Source organism: Haliotis asinina, chromosome 7 (genome assembly GCF_037392515.1).
Source record: "Haliotis asinina isolate JCU_RB_2024 chromosome 7, JCU_Hal_asi_v2, whole genome shotgun sequence".
NCBI classification, from domain to species: domain Eukaryota; kingdom Metazoa; phylum Mollusca; class Gastropoda; order Lepetellida; family Haliotidae; genus Haliotis; species Haliotis asinina.
Genome location: NC_090286.1, coordinates 65,179,850 through 65,198,973, shown reverse-complemented (window position 1 = coordinate 65,198,973; position 19,124 = coordinate 65,179,850). Strand labels below are relative to the sequence as shown.

General features: G+C 42.9%; 2 protein-coding genes across 3 annotated transcripts in view; one reads left to right on the top strand and one right to left on the bottom strand.

Annotated features, from left to right (window-relative positions):
- The window catches only part of LOC137290580 (large ribosomal subunit protein uL13m-like), a 421,196-nt gene that overhangs the window by 72,026 nt on the left and 330,046 nt on the right, over positions 1-19,124 (bottom strand). The window lies entirely within an intron of this gene.
- On the top strand, positions 1,242-5,246 carry LOC137290320 (DNA-binding protein inhibitor ID-2-like). Of its 2 annotated transcripts, none has more exons than XM_067821152.1 (3): positions 1,242-3,863; positions 4,253-4,363; positions 4,733-5,246. In XM_067821152.1, the coding sequence occupies exons 1-2, from the start codon at positions 3,558-3,560 to the stop codon at positions 4,319-4,321; spliced, it is 375 nt and encodes a 124-aa protein (XP_067677253.1). In that variant the 5' UTR covers positions 1,242-3,557; the 3' UTR covers positions 4,322-4,363; positions 4,733-5,246. The 2 variants fall into 2 exon arrangements, with proteins under 2 accessions (XP_067677253.1, XP_067677251.1); XM_067821150.1 differs by having other exon boundaries at positions 4,730-5,246.

Sequence of the window (19,124 nt, the reverse complement as noted above, 5' to 3'; positions counted from 1 at the left end):
TCCCGAAACATTTGATGTAAATTTAAGTTTTTCGGGGTTTTGATCGTAGTGTGTTTGTCATTTTAATGTATGGGTAATTCTTCGCTTAAGAAGCCGATGGCTGAAGGGATGGTGTAAACCCAGCTAGGGTCCATGTAGGTAGCAAAAGTAATGTAAGTCCTCATGTGGCAATCTACCTTCAGTTGTTGGCAATCTATTGCCAATTGTTATATTGTATTGTCCTCTAGAGTTGGACTGTTTTAGATCGAATTACTAGTTTTACATTCTCTGTGATATTCTAGTTGGTTTTACTGTCCTTCGTTGGCAGATTTTTATAATGTGCCATTAATTAATATGTAGCTTTGAAATTAGTCGTTCTCGTCACGATATACCTGGAATATTGCCGATATGACGATAATTTTTAACTCACTCACTCCATGCAATAAAACTATTAGTCCGTCATACAGACCCTGAAGCAAATATGTACAAAAAACCCCACGAAAGCCTAGGATGTGACAAGTCTGTATTTCCTCAATGAAGAAAGTCTCAGGGCTCCTTTTCATTCAATTTTTATTATTTTGTTTTGGGCTATGAGTTTTTCTCTGTAAATAATGTTGATTTCAGAGACAAATCTATAAGTACACAATCGGCTAGGGTAACAATACACAAATGTGTCATGATCTTCGATTATCTAAGGATATTTCAGATTTGTTTCAAGCTGTGTATATATGATAGTAGACTTTTCATATGCTACCCTGCTCGTTATTTGTGAAAAGCGAAGCCGTTTTTCTGTTGTGGGACGGCTTTCAAATAATTGTTATTAGAGGTATGGGAATAAAATAAAGAATGCCTTACATTTGGGCATTTATGACAAAATGCTAAATAGCAGTTATATTCCTAAAAAAGCAATCATTAACAATTATCAGCAGAGCTGTGTCAACGAGACGGCGGGGCTCCCCTGAAGCCATTGCTGGTTTTCCCCACAGATCATTGTAGTAACAGCGGTTTGTGTTGGAGTAAAACATCCTTCGCTTTGTTTGAGTTAGGCCGACGAAAAGTGACAAGCTAAGCTCGCAATCTAAAAATAGAGCAGTAGGGCTACCTGTCCAGTGACGTTTCGCTCTCTCATTGGTTGTCGGCACACATTGATCGCAGCGGCACGCGCCACTGTTTATTCACCGTAATCAAGTTATCAGCCTTAACAATAGAGCACTGTCGCCTAGGCCCTCCCTCGCCCGATATTCTATACATAGTGCACGCGCCGCGCGGCTTGCCCACACTTAGCCACGCGACCACTCGGCCAGGGAAGCCACACACTTCCTGGGCTCGGGAACAGGTCCGATACAAAGGAAATTTCTATAATATGGACGTACATGGAAAGATTTGTCTAGCCGAACGATCGGACCGACTGGTCAGCAGACATACACAACTCACTGCCGTCATCGAAAATAGCGTGTGAGAAAAGGTTGAAATATGACTTCTCAGCTGGCGTTGGCCTTTGTCCCTGAGAGCGGACAGATGGAGGGTACTCACACCTGTGTTACTGCTGCCGAGGCCAAACCGCTGGGAATCGGCTAATTTCTCTCCCATCTAAGAATGGCTGTGCCCATCTGCTGGACGGGGTAGAGAGACAAGCCTTGCCTATTCAGCCAGCATCTGCTAGGATATTGTGAAACAACATACACGATTAATCAACGACTGTCAAATGGTGCGGGAATATTGCATGAGATCTTCTTGTTGAAATATTGAAACCTGCCGATGACACGCTAGTAATGAAATATCACATCAGACTGACTGTGTGGAGTAACAAAGACAACGGATTGTGGGCTTTAGAGGATTCCCGAGTTTGGAAAGTAATTTCTTGGACTGGATACATAAACCTTGGAAGTTAGTTCGTGTTCATGGAACTGGGACTGTTGTTGAAGACAGGACAGTCAGTGTGGACCGGTATTTCGGGTGCAGGGATGTGCTAGTGCATCTCTACGATGGGAGGCAATCGCTGCCAGGAGGAATGAAGAAGAAAAACAGGTGCCCGACAGGTGGCCCAGTGCCCTCCCCCGAGATGGTAACCCCACAGAGACAGTGGACGAGTGTTCGCTTATCTTGCATGTAGACTGACATTGAATACTAACAAACCAGATCTGATGCCAGCGCTGGCATGGTCTCACGCGAGGTTGGAGCCAGGAGCGATAACTCTGTCGCCACGCCACGACTCGCCTGTTATCGACACCCTACATACTGAGCGTCCTTCAAACATGCAGAAGATGTGAGAGATACAGCTAACTCAACAACAATATATACACATGACGTGCGCCATCTGAAAAAACTCGTACAGTGAACTTGCATCAGGGGAAACACTATCTGGATATGAATTACTCACAATAGTATATATGTAAGGAGTATACACCCAAATAAAGACGGACATAAGTATCTGTATACCACAACCCACGTATTTATCTTCTAAATTAAAAAATGCACTTTTACTTTGATGTCGCGATAACAAATATTGTGTGTCCCTGAAACAAGTGCTCGAGGGCTGGTTGTGTGCGTCTGTGCCGGGCAGAGACCTAGTGCGGTTCACCGAGTGTGGGGGTCTTTGTTTCTTTACTGGTATGAGCATGATGCTTTCAGATTAAACACAGTCTGCCTAATGGTCGGGCCAGCTGGGTCGCAATATTTAGTGTCACATACCGCGATGTAGCCGGACATCGGGGGAACAAGCCGACAGCCAGAATACCGCAACACAACACTTATTTATTTTTGCTAATCTCTGCAGCTCTCCGGCGCCTCAAGTCTAGAGCGAGACACTCGAAAGCACACATGAATATATGCAGATTCGCAGGTGTGCGGCTGTGAAACATCTACAGGGCGAAGGTGACGGATTTTAATGCAATTTATCAGCCATGGGAGGGCGGCCTCTTTGATGTTTGTGTTGATTGACAGCGTGGTAGCTACAGCGACCGCCTGGCTGGCGCCGTCTACGATAGCAAATATACACACAGTGAATGGGTGACGTCACAGCCCTGGCGCCAGTCTGTCGCGCTTCGCCGCCGCTGATTGTAGAGTGTAGAGCTATTAATCACCTGCCACCTCTCACTGCGAGTGACAAGAGGGGTTTATACAAGACTCTTCTGCTCTCCATGGAAAAATAGCAGTAACCTTCCAAATATATGATCCAACCTTCCCAAAAATATTTCTATGTCAACCGTTGAAAAAAAATTTGACATTTTAAACGCTGATACTTCGTCAGTGTGTTGAAAATTGAGCCTGGGAAAAAATTGGAGGAGGCGTGGCATGAATTGATAAGCTTATGCAGTCACACGTTCTGATTGGTTCAAACCTTACGGCGCTTTAGAAACCACCCCAAGCCGCTGTTGATTGGTCCGCTCGGAAGGCGGGGCTTACAGCGGCCTGCGTTGTTACAGTGGATGGCTGTGTAGACAGTGGCGGTGTATATAAGGCTGACCAACCCACCTGGACCATACACTCAACTGCGCTCGTAGGAATCGGACGTGTATTGTCTATTCCGTGATCTACTACTACTTACCTCGGGTTACAACTACCTACCTACCTACAACATGAAGGCTGTTGTTGAAACCTGTGTCAGGGCTGACTTTGGAGTCAAGGACATTAAAATTACCAAGCCAAGGATTGAGGATTCCGAAATGTCGGCATGTTTCCACAAGCTAAAGGAATTGGTTCCGTCTGTGCCTCAACACAAGAGGATATCCAAGGTAGCACTTCTCCAACATGTCATTGACTACATCCTTGATCTGGAGATAACCCTGGAGAAGCATCCTGCCATGGCATCAATCCCACCTCCCCTCGCTGCCGTCTGCCGCTCGCCGCTCACAGAAAAATCGGATCTTAACGCCCAAATTGAGGTAACTATCAATGTTATTGTTTGATTGCTGATGACCGCTTTTCTTATCAAGACTACTACTGATCGTATTTCATCCTGTGTAGTGTGGCTACTATGCAGGTTGTGATATTCACGCGAGTTGTTTATTGGGCCCGTATATTGTTACACTAGTGAACTGATGTGTTCAGTCTGAACGTTAGATAAATCGATCAATCGGTAAATCAGAGGGACTTCGAATGCTTACGGAAGTGTTGTCTCGTATCACTACTTTTATTTCATTAATCTTATTGACTTCTGAGGAATCATACCGTTTTTCAGTAAAATCAAGGCAGGAAAATGGCTTCTAGCTTGCTTCATTATTATTTTATGTTGATAACCACCAGCTTACGGATTATTTGGCCTCGTTTTCAGCCTGCTTGTGATATTCTAATGGATACAGCATCGAGCGGCCTGTGCGATCTCCGACCTCCGTCCAAATAAACATTATGCGGTCACTTTGGATATCGAAGGACAAATTAAATGGTGAGTAGAACGGAGTGATACATGTTTAGCCTGAAACAAAGCGGGAATAGAGCGAGCGGCCTGTCTGGCCAGCTGCACAAGGAGGGGGGAGATGCGGGATAGTTGAAATATTTGGCAGGCCGTTGTGGCGACTGACTGGCGCCGGTAGTTGGGGGAGTGTCTCCCGGCGAGGAAACAGGTGTTAGGGTGCTGTCTCAGTTGGCTAACTAGCCAGATTAGAAGCCGATACAATTACACAAATAATCTCTTCAGTAAACAATATCCATCTTTGTTTAAATTTTTGTACACATAGGCACAGACATTAATCCGTTCATGCTTTTCGTTGTGGTCCGTGACAGTAATATTTGATTGTTATTCTCTTTTCAGCAGCAGTGTCTCTGTGTCATCCGTGACGGCAGGATAACCTGACAGACAGCGGGACAGAGCGACTCAAAAGCGTTCCTTCACACTCACATATACACGGAAGGAAAACGCTAACACGCACGTGCAGTCGGCCAGACCCCCAGGCTGCTTAAACAGATGTGAGGCCGACGTGGCCATCCCAAGATTCATCAGCAACTGGGACATCGACGACAACTGTAGCTAGGGTGAAGTTTGTTTCTCCCTGCCTGACCAGTGGACGACGTGACTACATCCGCCTTTGCCGGTCTCAAACCGGAGGGAGTGGACGTTCGGACTACCACCATCCTGACTGTGACAGCGTGGACACACGCACCAGGAGATATAACACTACGACGTTCCCAACCACTTTGTCGTGAGAGACTTTATCGAAGACTCTTGTATTTTGTACGATATTGTTGAGTTTTGTTATTTAATTTTTGTTACTCACTGTTGGACGTTGTATATACGTTTTTTGGTACACAATACAAAATTTGGAAAATGAGTGCGTTAATCCGTGTGTTGCATTACATCCCCGAACGACCCAAGGACGATGTTGGTACCAGTTTGTCGAATTAACTATTTTAATATGAAAGCAGTTTCCAATAATGTTCTCTATGCTTTTCCCTCTGTTGCAACACGTATTGGGTGTTGTCAGACGGAGACTCGTTGTAGAGCTGTACTGCAGTTGCAAGGTTCCACAATACACCGGCATGGCGAATAATTACATAACAGAATAGTACTTCTGTGATACTGTGAATGTGAGGTAAGCTTCGGTTAACATTTGAACTATTCGCAGATTTACAAGGGTCATTACACATCTTGTCTAGAGCGGTATGCGTTGAAATCACCTCGTTCAAGCCAAAGCTGCTCTTTTCATGATACCGCCTGGGTCATGGCTCCCTATTGACGTGCAGGTGTGCAGAGTATTCCCCAATCATCAAGTTTGGGGAAGCCATCACACGACTAATTAATTGAGCGATCGCTGTCAGCTGTGTCAACCACAGGTGAGAAGGAGTGAACGCTCCGCTGATTACAGGTGGGCTATCACAACAGAGCGATCTGTGCGATACCCGCCATTCAAGTCGCCAGGTGCAAGACCCACTAATCTACTGTAATATCAACGCGATTATTTGATCTTGATAACTCGAACTAATTAATGGTTTCAGACCTATAAATCGTATATTCAGGTGTGGAAATACAGCATCAGGGTCCGATATTCAAAATATGAAAGAAGAGACTTGGTTTGGAATGTAGTGAACTAGACAATGTGAACTAGACAGGCATGATATCTCGGTGTGCGTTGGTAAGAGCTCCACAACACTTATTGAAAGTCGCATTTCCAATAATATATTATGAGAAATGAATGTTTAATGTTTGAGTACCCCCCCTCCTTAACACAAGGAAATAGTGACTACCATTAACGAAGCTGTAAGAGACTTTTAGTGTCGAATCAATTACCCAGCGGATACTGGCGGAGAGAGTGGGAGAGGCCCGGGCTAGGGGCTGGAGCGCGGATATCCCCATGTAAGTAGGCCTTCCTTCTATACACGGACTGAGATTTGTAATAAATAGCCCAACGAAGAACACGTTTCACGATGTAACACAAAACCGTGATGTAACAAATTAACCAGGAAATCGAGTTAAGCTGGAATATTTCAAACAATGTTGATTTTGTGAATAGACAAGATTTCCAGTCCAGTGAGTGTACTGACCGCTGTATGTGCGCGATGGAAACACTCGGCTCCATTACATTCCTCCCCAGCTTTACACGCTTACAGAAAAATCGATTCTGAGTCCTACATAATACATGTACAGTTAACAGACAGTATGAGAACGTACTCCCTCACAAATGTATACGCACCGTATCCAGTGTCTACTAAAACGTATTTTCCTATATATGATTTAGTCTTTAATGAGACCAGCCCACCTCAATAAAGCCGGGGCAAGCACGATCCTGTCCGAACAAATTAGATCGACTATTGTACTCCGGAGCACTACTACATCAATTAGCTCGTCAAGCAGAACCATTTTCTTTAGAAACAGATAACAATAAACAAGCTGATGACAGCAAGCTAAATCACATCATGTCAAACAAGGCGTGTATTGTCTAAACATGCCGCGAGAAGTCGATAGTCAGCCTGTGTTCCATGTGACCCAAACAGTCGTAGGGAGGGGGACCTTCCGCCATTCCCTAGACGCTAGGTAATACACGGGGCGTGTCTGGGGTGGTAACCCTGACGATGGGGGACAGGCATGTTTCCTTGAAGATGACAACACAGGCGGGAGGGAGATCAGGCTCCACAAGCACGTGATTTTTCCGCATTGCGCCAGATAGCCCGCTGTGCACCACAAGCGGAAAAGATTTGAATACGTGATCTGATGAACTAATTACAGACGCGTACACCAGGTACAACCCTATCCCTGCCACTGGCACGCACTGTGGTGTTCTTAAATCCAAATATAATCCATGTATATTTTACTCTGTAAACCCATGTACTACAAACATCAATGTATAGTAGTTTTGTAAATGCAAAGAGTATTTTGTTTCAAATCCTGCCACGATTTTACAAATAGTTGAACAAAACAAAGATGTATGTTATCATTTCAGCCAAGCCAAAATTATTAGACGAAATGTTATAAGCACTGAGTATATTTCTGGCGGAATATATCCAGCATAACACATATATGTGGACTCGGTGAAATAGTTGGATTTCTATAATATAATAGTACAAGAGTTCTCAAGAAGTCTTTGTAGAACTGCGGGTTTGTAGCCATCTAAACAAGAATGGCAGGAATTTAAATCAGTTCTGTTTTCAACACAAGGTGTATTCAAAGTTTCAGCACTTACATATTATCAGCAAGATCGAAATTACCATTCTGAGCAGGTCTATGGCCATGACGTGACTTGTTCCAACTACCATAGTGAGGGCTGCGTGCCTGAACTAATAAACCGTTGCACTGCTTGTATCTGATACGAGCCGGTCGTGGAACCAAACCAGAGGATACAACCAAAGTAGGTGGTTACAGTGGAATAAAGGTGATAATGGTGGTTACAGTGGAAGATATGTGTACACCTGGAATATAGGTGTGCAAGTTGAAAATAGGTGGTTACAGAGGGATATAACTGGTTACAGTCAAATATACGCTGTAACTGTGGACTATAAGCAGTTATATCTTCCCGATTGGAAAAACGGTGAAACAATATTGGAAAGCCTCCCAGATGCGTGCCTTGAGTTGTGAAGCCACATTGTGGTGCACTGGTTGACGAGCAGAGCAATATGCACCGCCCGACCATACGTTACACTCATTTATTTACCAGTGATATTTATTCAGATGAAAATTGTTTCCAAATCACATTGTCACACAATTACTAAAGAATGCAGAATGTTTGTAGAGTGGGCAAAGCTCACTTTATAGTATTTATAGTGGAATACTTGCGTTAATATTTGATAAATAACAGGAACTTATGTCCTTTGTTGATATACCATGTGTGCGTGCGTATATATATATTTACACACACACACACACACACACACACACACACACAATATTGCTCACTTATGGTGAGCAATACCACACAGATATATTGCTACACTACGCGTATATATACAGTCAGCTATAGCACGTGTGTATATATATATATATATATATATATATATATATATATATATATATATATATATATATATTTGTTATCTTGCGTATATATGCATAGTCAGCTATCTGTTGTTTAAGGTTTGAAATATCAAAACAAAATCTAATCATCCAGTTGTTAATATTGCCATTAAATGGTCAGAAAAAAAGAAAATCATAGTTTTAAAAATGTTATAGTTTGCCACGGCGATTGAATAGATTGCCTTGACGTAGAACTGTTTTGCGCTATAGTGAGGCATAACGGGCAACTTGATCCTGCCCATACCTGGCGTAATGGGTGAAGTCACGCTCTCATTTGACTGTAATTAACATTCCGTATATAGATGGTGAGGTATTTACTTGTTTATGAGCCCCGCATGTGTTGTGTATGTTGAAGCAGATATACAGGTATATACAACATGCTCAGTCTACAGTTAAAACGTGGGACATGTACAAATACATGTGGATCACATGCCACTTTTCAAATATAAAGGTTCAGCGCATAACATTAACAAAAACATATAAACACGAATAAACATGTAGGGAAATCTCTCATGAATATACCAATCCAATTAACACATTTCAATTTTGAATACAGTCCTGTGCGAAATATATCGTTAACATAGAACACCAACATACTCATACACGCCAGTATTCATGTATATATAAAACCAATTCGAATACAGTTTTAGATATTTTAAGTTGGTTAGGGTCTGACGAGTCAGATGCCGTGATTGTGTCCGACTTTCCACAGCCACCAGGGCTTATTAGTCCAGATCGACACAGAAATATTTTACATTCAGGAATAAGACAAAATGTTACGCATGTCGATTTCTTTGTTGTTTACACAACATTTCTAGACTGTTCTCATTGGCTTCTTACCCACGTTACCCGCTGTAACAATACCATATCTGCTTTTGTATATTTCATTCTCCCTCCTATAATAACCAATTTATCGTAAATGTATCCTGTATAAGTGGTAGTTATTGTCCACCCGACGAAGGGGCAAGGCAAGCCCAGTAACGTTGTGCAAACAATGAAGAAGTTGACATCCTAAATACCCACTTCTACAAGTTTCAAAAACCTAATGTCACATTCGACATTCAACATTTGTGTTTAATTTCTGTTCGTCATATCAAGTCGTCAGTGATAAATTTTAGGACGTGTTTAGCTGACATGCAGGCTCTTAAAGTATGCAACACGTTTTTCGAAAGGTTTACTCAGCAGGACATTTATACTATAAAAGTGATCATTTACAAGTCGTATGCTTGCAAGAACGAAGTAAGGGAGATAACTGCGAACCATGTACCCGGTTTGGATGACGGTGTTCAGTTAAAAACTGAGACGTTAACACCCGTGTAAGGTTGACTGAACGTCGACTTCGATCCCGCTAAGTACCTACGTACAGTAATGCTTCCATTTCATTTATCGCTTACACTAGCATGAATGTGGAAAATACGTTTTGACACCAACTGCTACCATTTCATTGATCGCTTACACTAGCAAGAATGTGGAAAATACGTTTCGACACCAACTGCTACCATTTCACTCAGAAAACATGGATTCTTGCCAGCGACCAAATATTTGTTTTGAACAAAATATACTGAGAGTCGAACATATTCTCAGTGTTAACTCCTCGTAAACTGAGAAAGAAGGAAAAAATATAGTTCAACTAGATATCCTAGTCAACATCATAGTAACGGAAACTGTGCAATATTTCTTGGTGGCCTTTCAAATATACATTCGTATTTGTAATATTTTGTGTATAAATGTAAAAAAATAGACAAACGTTAAAGAGAATCATATTCACGTCATCATTACACATCTACACAACCAAGCACAATTTATGAATGTTTGTAAATAACATCCATAAAAATAAGCTCTCGTGATATTTGCACAAAAGTTTTTCTTTCTAACGATACTGATAAATTCGTGAGTACTAGTTTGGGTCAAATGATACACTTCAACAGCGAACGTCAACGTTTTCCCTTAGTCATTATTTTTTGTGCAGTTCTAGTACTTCGAGAGTTCTTCTCACAATTTTACGTGGCAGTTTTTAAACGTACACGTAATTATTTTTCTTTTATGATTTCATATTTCTTATTAAAAGCACAGCTTGTTGAATTTTTTTCCATCACTGGAGGTTATCAAAATGTTTTGCATCACAGCTGAGTGAGAAAATACTAATTTCACCGATACTTCTAGCTGCCACGTTTTTTCAAATATGCGACCCATCAAAAGTCTTAAACTTTCTAGTGTAAATGTGGTCGCTTACTTCAGTCAACAGTTCTAACCTAGATTTTGCAAAATATTTTATTCTCTTTAAGGGCTGTGTTTACACACGAACTGATGTATTGTGAAGCAAACTCGTAACGTTGAAAAGATTACTGTCACGAGTTCAGTAAATGATGGAAATAAGCGAAAATTGGTAATTCCTAACAGGACTTTACACCAAACCTCAGCTGTTCACATGCATAATATTTGCACACGCTTATCAGCAGTTTGATGCACGGTGCTCGTGCAGTTCATCTGAATAAAGTTTTCACTTGATCTTCCCCAAGTTAGTAGCGGACAAATTCATTTTCGATGAAACTACACAAATCAAATCATATGCAGTTATCCTAACCTTACTTCATCAGTTCACCACAAACACAATAAAGCATTTTTCTTTTTAAATGATGTGTCCTAGCTTATCAAATTACAAATTCAACATTGAACCGCCAAATAAAAACCTCGAATTAAAATTATTTAATACAAATAATTTAAGTTTACATGAACTGAAGTTTTCAACGGTACATATAGCACAGATTCAGGTATGTGCAAGTAACGTAACACATTTTATTTGAGCAATACCGACCTACAATTATGTTTGATCACATATTCTCCATCGTGTTTGGTCATGTAGACATTTTTGTCATAATACAGTTTTCTGTATAAATAACAAATTTCTATATCAGTACTGACAACCCCTAATATTCCATACGATATTTTTAATCATTTTTCTACAATAGGAAATCATTTTACTCTGACATTTATTTGTCTCCAGTGGTATTTTTCTGTCTTTTTTGTAATGATTCACAGTGAAAACAAAAAGACCTCAGGGCTGTTTTTGATCGCGGTATAAATAGGCAAATCTCACTGACAGCAGCAGCGAGATGGTGTAGGCACATGTTTGGATGGAGCTCCGTGGGACGCCCCTGACGTCCCGGACTGAGTCAGTGTGCTGTTCAGTGTTTTGCCATGTCGATAGATTTGAAGATTTTGCAAGTATAATTTGACATATACTCATACAGGAGCGTTTCAGTATTGAAACGCCAGAGATTTATCATTACTCTAGACATTGGTATTATAACATACAGATAAACGCACTGTCTTTCCAAATTGTATGCACCTTTTGAAAGGTAACAGAAATGACGCATCTCTATGTAGGTAACAGATATACCTCTGGGCAGGTAACAGGTGCAACGCCAGACAGGTAATAGATACACCCCCAGACTGGTAACAGATGCACATCTAGACAGGTAAGAGATGCACCTCCAGACAGGCAGCAGAACTGATGCACCTCCAGATAGGTAACAGATAACATCTAGAGAGGTGACGGTTGTACCCCTGGGCAGGTAACAGAGCTGATGCACCTCTAGACAGGTAACACATGCACCTCTAGACAGGTAACAGAACTGATTCATCTTTAGAGAGATAACAGATGCACCTCTAGACAGGTAATAGAACTGATGCATCTTTTGATTGAAATGTATTACGTTGAAATTTCAGCGTCACTCCGACTATATAGCGTTTATATATATATATATATATATATATATATATATATATATATATATATATATATATATATATATATATATTTCTCGAATCAAACTTAAGTCTGAGTTTACTCAAATCTGAGAAAACGCAGGAAAACGTATTTCCCGGAATGAACTACAATCGATCCTAAACTCATACGGTATCTGGAATTGATAATCGCAACTTATGAACATGTGAGTCGCACGAATGGACAGATCCAGGTATTTATTCAACTTGGTTTCTGTTTTGCATCAGCAGATTTTGTTGTGAGCTTGATGCCAGTGGGTGGAGCATGAAAGATGAAAGATGAAAGATTTATTACATGCGTATCTGAATGAAAAATATTAGTGACATGTGTTTCAGTTTGAGAGACAAATGATACAATTACTGTCATATTTTGAAAGACGGTGTTAAATGGGTCTGTACTCCGATCTCATTGTGGCGTTGTCACCAATCTGGTAGTTCCTAGACCACCACTTTGTCTCTGAAAATATGCTAATTTTGATAGTAACATTTCCAGTTAAATTGAAAAGGAGCTCCAGGGAGACCAGAGATTTGGAACCCGAGGAAATGTAGACTTGCTTCATTTAAGGCTTTAGCATTACAGGAAGCGATAGGCAGTAGGGGAAACAATGTATTTCAGGGACTGTGAGATAGACTATATAGTAGTTCTCCAGCGCAGGCACGCGTTGTAGGATGACCAGTTTAGTGAGGAAGGTCACGGACCTGCAAACTTTTCATGTCCTCACGCAGCACGCAGTGAGTGAGGTGTGACTAGAGTAACACACAGCACGCAGTGAGTGAGATGTGACTAGAGTAACACTCAGCATGCAGTGAGTGAGATGTGACTAGAGTAACACTCAGCATGCAGTGAGTGAGAGGTGACTAGAGTAACATTGTATGCAGCGAATGAGAAGTGACTAGAGTAACATGCAGCATGCAGCATGCAGTGAGGAATATGTGACTGGGGTAACGCACAGGATTGCACACAATGCAAATACAATGAATCTATCGTTTCCACGACACTGGTTTTTCACAGTAGTAGTGTTGTAGTCATGGCAACAACATATGAACTGTTGCTATAGATCAATAATGTCCACTGATTCCAGGGTGACTTATGCAGTGGGCAACAGAATACGAGAGGGTTTATGTCATGCGGGATACTGTTGGTGCTCATTAAGCTTTTAAAACTGTAAGACCCATAAGGTGTTCTGTCAGTGTTGTAAAGACACACAAATTGACTTGTCTGTGTAACTTGATACTAGAGTTCGGGGGTCCAGTTATCAGCTGACATCTAGATGACATCATGCGACATTTTACGAGCACTGCACTGATAGCTCATCAAAACCCACAGAAGAGGATGGCGGTGTTATTATAGGTGTGGGGTCACAGTAGATGGTGGTGTTACTGAAGACGGTGTGCCACAGTAAACAGTTCTGTCGCTGTAGATGGTGATGTCATTGTAGATGATGGTGGCGCTGTGGATGGTGGTGTCACTGAAGATGATGGTGCCATTATAGACGGTGGTGTCTTTGTATATGGTGGTGTCACTGTAGATGGTCGTGTCACTGTAGACGGTGGTGTCACTATAGGTGTGGTGGTGATGATAATGTGTCACTGCAGTTGGTGATGTCACTGGAGATGGTGATGTCACTTTTAGACGGTGGTGTCACTATAGATGGGGGTGTCACTGTAGATGGTGGTGTCATTGTAGACGGTGATGTCACTGGAGATGATGTCATTTTAGACGGTGGTCTCACTGCAGATGTCGGTGTCACTGTAGGTGTGTCGTCTTTGTAGATGTTAGTGTCATTGTAGATGGGGGTGTCACTGGAGATGGTGATGTCACTGTTGAAGGTAACGTGTTATGGTAAATGGTGGTATCATGAGAAGTCACCTAGCATGACACTGGCATCGTCGGAACACAAGAAGACAACCAGCATGGACACCTACCAGTTTGGGACACAAGAAGACTACTAGCATGGACACCTACCAGTCTGGGACACAAGAGAACAACTAGCATGGACACCTACCAGTTTGGGACACAAGAAGACAACCAGCATGGACACCTACCAGTTTGGGACACAAGGAGACAACCAGCATGGACACCTACCGGTTTGGGACACAAGAAGACAACCAGCATGGACACCTACCGGTTTGGGACACAAGGAGACAACCAACATCGTCACCTACCAGTTTGGGACACAAGGAGACAACCAGCATGGACACCTACCAGTTTGGGACACAAGGAGACAACCAGCATGGACACCTACCAGTTTGGGACACAAGAAGACAACCAGCATGGACACCTACCAGTTTGGGACACAAGGAGACAACCAGCATGGACACCTACCAGTTTGGGACACAAGGAGACAACCAGCATGGACACCTACCGGTTTGGGACACAAGAAGACAACCAGCATGGACACCTACCAGTTTGGGACACAAGGAGACAACCAACATCGTCACCTACCAGTTTGGGACACAAGAAGACAACCAGCATGGACACCTACCAGTTTGGGACACAAGGAGACAACAAGCATGGACACCTACCAGTTTGGGACACAAGACGACAACAAGCTTGGACACCTATGAGTATGGGACACAAGAAGACAACTAGCTTGGACACTGACAGGTATGGGACACACAAACGTCATGAAGCCTGTCATGGACATTTCCTTAGATCATCATAAGCACGGAACGTTATAGCCTTGTTCCAATGTTATACTGAATACTGAGCCCAGGGGAATATAATAATTCTGCCCTTCAAAGAGACAAGTCTTTGATAAGCAGGTAGGACAAAGTCTTCAGTCTGTTATTTTTCGAAATTATAATTTGAAGTATTATTCTTTACCTTAAGAGTCTAGGAACAGTATTTTTAGGCAATTACGCCATGAGGACGCCATGTTTAAGTCATTCTCTTACAAGTATCAGGCACCAGAATATGACACCAGAGAACATTGCTTGACAATCATCAGGCACGGACCTTTGGTAAACATTAAACATCGGCACCCTGTCATCATCCATGGGGCATCTATGCAGTTGCTATGAGTGGAAAATGATGGAATGGCCGTCTCACAGTTTGGTTACAGTCACCATACACAGCACACGGCAACACCACTACAGGCGGCATACAGTGCACAAAAGACATCCCCCATGCATTAAAAAAAAATGCAAAATCTCAATATCGATTGCAGACGTCATTTAAAACTTTCTGTAGAAGCTGAATCGAATCTTTTGATCTGAAAATAATGTTAACTTGACGAAACTGCGCCTTCATGCAGGATGAAATGTACAAATGGATTCCACTTATAATGCACGTGCGATTTCTAAAACGAACTCCAACCAAAGGCGGATCTTCACGCTGCGGCTTTGCGATGCACGTTATGGCCAGGGTTTCCTTACGGAAATACATTGAAGGAGGTGATTTATAGCTGCGAGTTTCATTCAGAGCACGATGCCCTCTTGCCCTAGCAAGACCTCAATATATTAACGCCTTGAAGCCACCTGGTCGAACGGAAGTCAGGCCCGCATGATATATGCGCACGCACATCGCTGCAGGAGTAAGCATAATTGGCAGCGCACGTGGTCCAACTGCGGCGAGTGGTTATTAGTGCTCTATTATCAAGTCAAAGTTAGAGACAAATGTTTGTCGTTAACGAGCGCTGTGTTTACTCTAATAGATATATTTGTTGTGCGCCCACACCTGTGTAAATAGGACCCACTATAGCAGAATACTTGTGGTGGTTTTCCTGTGGGTGTTCAAAGCCAAATCTTACAAACTTATTGTTTCGCAAGGGTCCAGTTTGAGAGGAGCAAAACAAGAAGTGGCCAAGAATGCCCTTCTCATTCGCATGTATAGTGCTGCATGTAACAGCACCAACGTACACAAACATTGTCGACCTCAGCACCAGTCTATGTGGCGACACTCTGGCGGCTAAGCGACTGTTTGATTACGTAATTGACAAATTCCATGGCAACGGGGTTGACTTCATTTGAGAAAATAACCCTCAATTTGTTTAATCGTTGATTGAAAGGTCAATGGTTTAAAATGTCAAATCGGGGTAAAGGTTTGTAACACCACTTGTGCGCAAGCATCCGAGTAGACGTGATGGTGAGTATTGGGTGTTGGAACAGAGATCCACGCAACTGGGCGCAAGACCGAGTGGAGTATTTTCGTGTATTGGTCGACTTGAACGTATGAGGGTTACACTGCGGGTTGGCCATGGATACGATGAAAAGACAACTGTCTCTTAGCCACCGTAAATTACGTAAGGATATGTGCAACCAATCTAACTGGAGTAGCGCAGTCAAAGTAAATATACATCTCATCTAGCCCCCGTCACTTGCGTCATGGCAACCAAGGCAATGCAATCTAGCCCCTGTCACTTGCGGCATGGCAACCAAGGCAATGCAATCTAGCCCCTGTCACTTGCGGCATGGCAACCAAGGCAATGCAATGTAGCCCCCGTGACTTGAGTTATAGCAACGAGGGCAATGCAATGTAGCCCCTGTCACTTGCGGCATGACAACCAAGGCAATGCAATGTAGCCCCCGTCACTTGCGGCATTGCAACCAAGGCAATGCAATCTAGCCCCCGTCACTTGCGGCATGGCAACCAAAGCAATGCAATCTAGCCCCCGTCACTTGCGGCATAACAACCAAGGCAATGCAATGTAGCCCCCGTCACTTGCGTCATGAAAACCAGGGCAATGCAATTTAGCCCGTGACTAGCGTCATGACAACCAAAGCAATGCAATCCAGCCCCCGTCACTTGAGTCATGACAGTTTAATCACAGTCCCTCTCTGTGTTAAGGTCGTTATTCAGCTGATGGGAACTATGCGGTAAATTCCTAGCCAGGCTCCCTGAAACAACGACACCTGAAAAATAATAACAATAAAAAAGATAATAATTTAATGATAACAATAATAATAAAAAGCCATGTGGGCACAATATAGAATCCTAGTAAACAGAAATATAGGTTGGTGTTACGCCAGGTTAGCTGCATGGCTCCAGACCAACATGAACATACAAGGGATAGGTTCGTTTACGCCAGGTTAGCTGCATGGTTCCAGACCAACATGAACATACAAGAGATAGGTTGGTGTTACGCCAGGTTAGCTGCATGGCTCCAGTCCAACATGAATATACAAGAGATAGGTTGGTGTTACGCCAGGTTAGCTGCATGGTTCCAGACCAACATGAACATACAAGAGATAGGTTGGTGTTACGCCAGATTAGCTGCATGGCTTCTGACCAACATGAACATACAAGAGATAGGTTGGTGTTACGCCAGGTTAGCTGCATGGTTCCAGACCAACATGAACATACAAGAGATAGGTTGGTGTTACGCCAGGTTAGCTGCATGGCTCCTGACCAACATGAACATACACGAGATAGGTTGGTGTTACGCCAGGTTAGCTGCATGGTTCCAGACCAACATGAACATACAAGAGATAGGTTCGTTTACGCCAGGTTAGCTGCATGGCTCCAGACCAACATGAACATACAAGAGATAGGTTGGTGTTACGCCAGGTTAGCTGCATGGTTCCAGACTAACATGAACATACAAGAGATAGGTTGGTGTTACGCCAGGTTAGCTGCATGGTTCCAGACCAACATGAACATACAAGAGATAGGTTGGTGTTACGCCAGGTTAGCTGCATGGCTCCAGACCAACATGAACATACAAGAGATAGGTTGGTGTTACGCCAGGTTAGCTGCATGGTTCCAGACCAACATGAACATACAAGAGATAGGTTGGTGTTACGCCAGGTTAGCTGCATGGCTCCAGTCCAACATGAATATACAAGAGATAGGTTGGTGTTACGCCAGGTTAGCTGCATGGTTCCAGACCAACATGAACATACAAGAGATAGGTTGGTGTTACGCCAGGTTAGTTGCATGGTTCCAGACCAACATGAACATACAAGAGATAGGTTGGTGTTACGCCAGGTTAGCTGCATGGTTCCAGACCAACATGAACATACACGAGATAGGTTGGTGTTACGCCAGGTTAGCTGCATGGCTCCAGACCAACATGAACATACAAGAGATAGGTTCGTTTACGCCAGGTTAGCTGCATGGCTCCAGACCAACATGAACATACAAGAGATAGGTTGGTGTTACGCCAGGTAAGCTGCATGGCTCCAGACCAACATGAACATACAAGAGATAGGTTGGTGTTACGCCAGGTTAGCTGCATGGTTCCAGACCAACATGAACATACAAGAGATAGGTTGGTGTTACGCCAGGTTAGCTGCATGGCTCCAGACCAACATGAACATACAAGAGATAGGTTGGTGTTACGCCAGGTTAGCTGCATGGTTCCAGACCAACATGAACATACAAGAGATAGGTTGGTGTTACGCCAGATTAGCTGCATGGCTCCTGACCAACATGAACATACAAGAGATAGGTTCGTTTACGCCAGGTTAGCTGCATGGCTCCAGACCAACATGAACATACAAGAGATAGGTTGGTGTTGCGCCAGGTTAGCTGCATGGTTCCAGACCAACATGAACATACAAGAGATAGGTTGGTGTTACGCCAGGTTAGCTGCATGGCTCCAGACCAATATGAACATACAAGAGATAGGTTCGTTTACGCCAGGTTAGCTGCATGTTCCAGACCAACATGAACATACAAGAGATAGGTTGGTGTTACGCCAGGTTAGCTGCATGGTTCCAGACCAACATGAACATACAAGAGATAGGTTCGTTTACGCCAGGTTAGCTGCATGGCTCCAGACCAACATGAATATGTGAAACTTGAGCTGTGTTAAAAAGACAAACCATGAAAACCATGAGCAGATGCGACATTTCGTGTTCGCTGCCGCAGTAAACTGACATGACTTACCAAGCCTGACTGTTCAGAGGGGAAATCCCGGCCTATAATGGGTATGATTGTATAAATAATACAAGTGTTCGCTATCCAGAAGGTCGC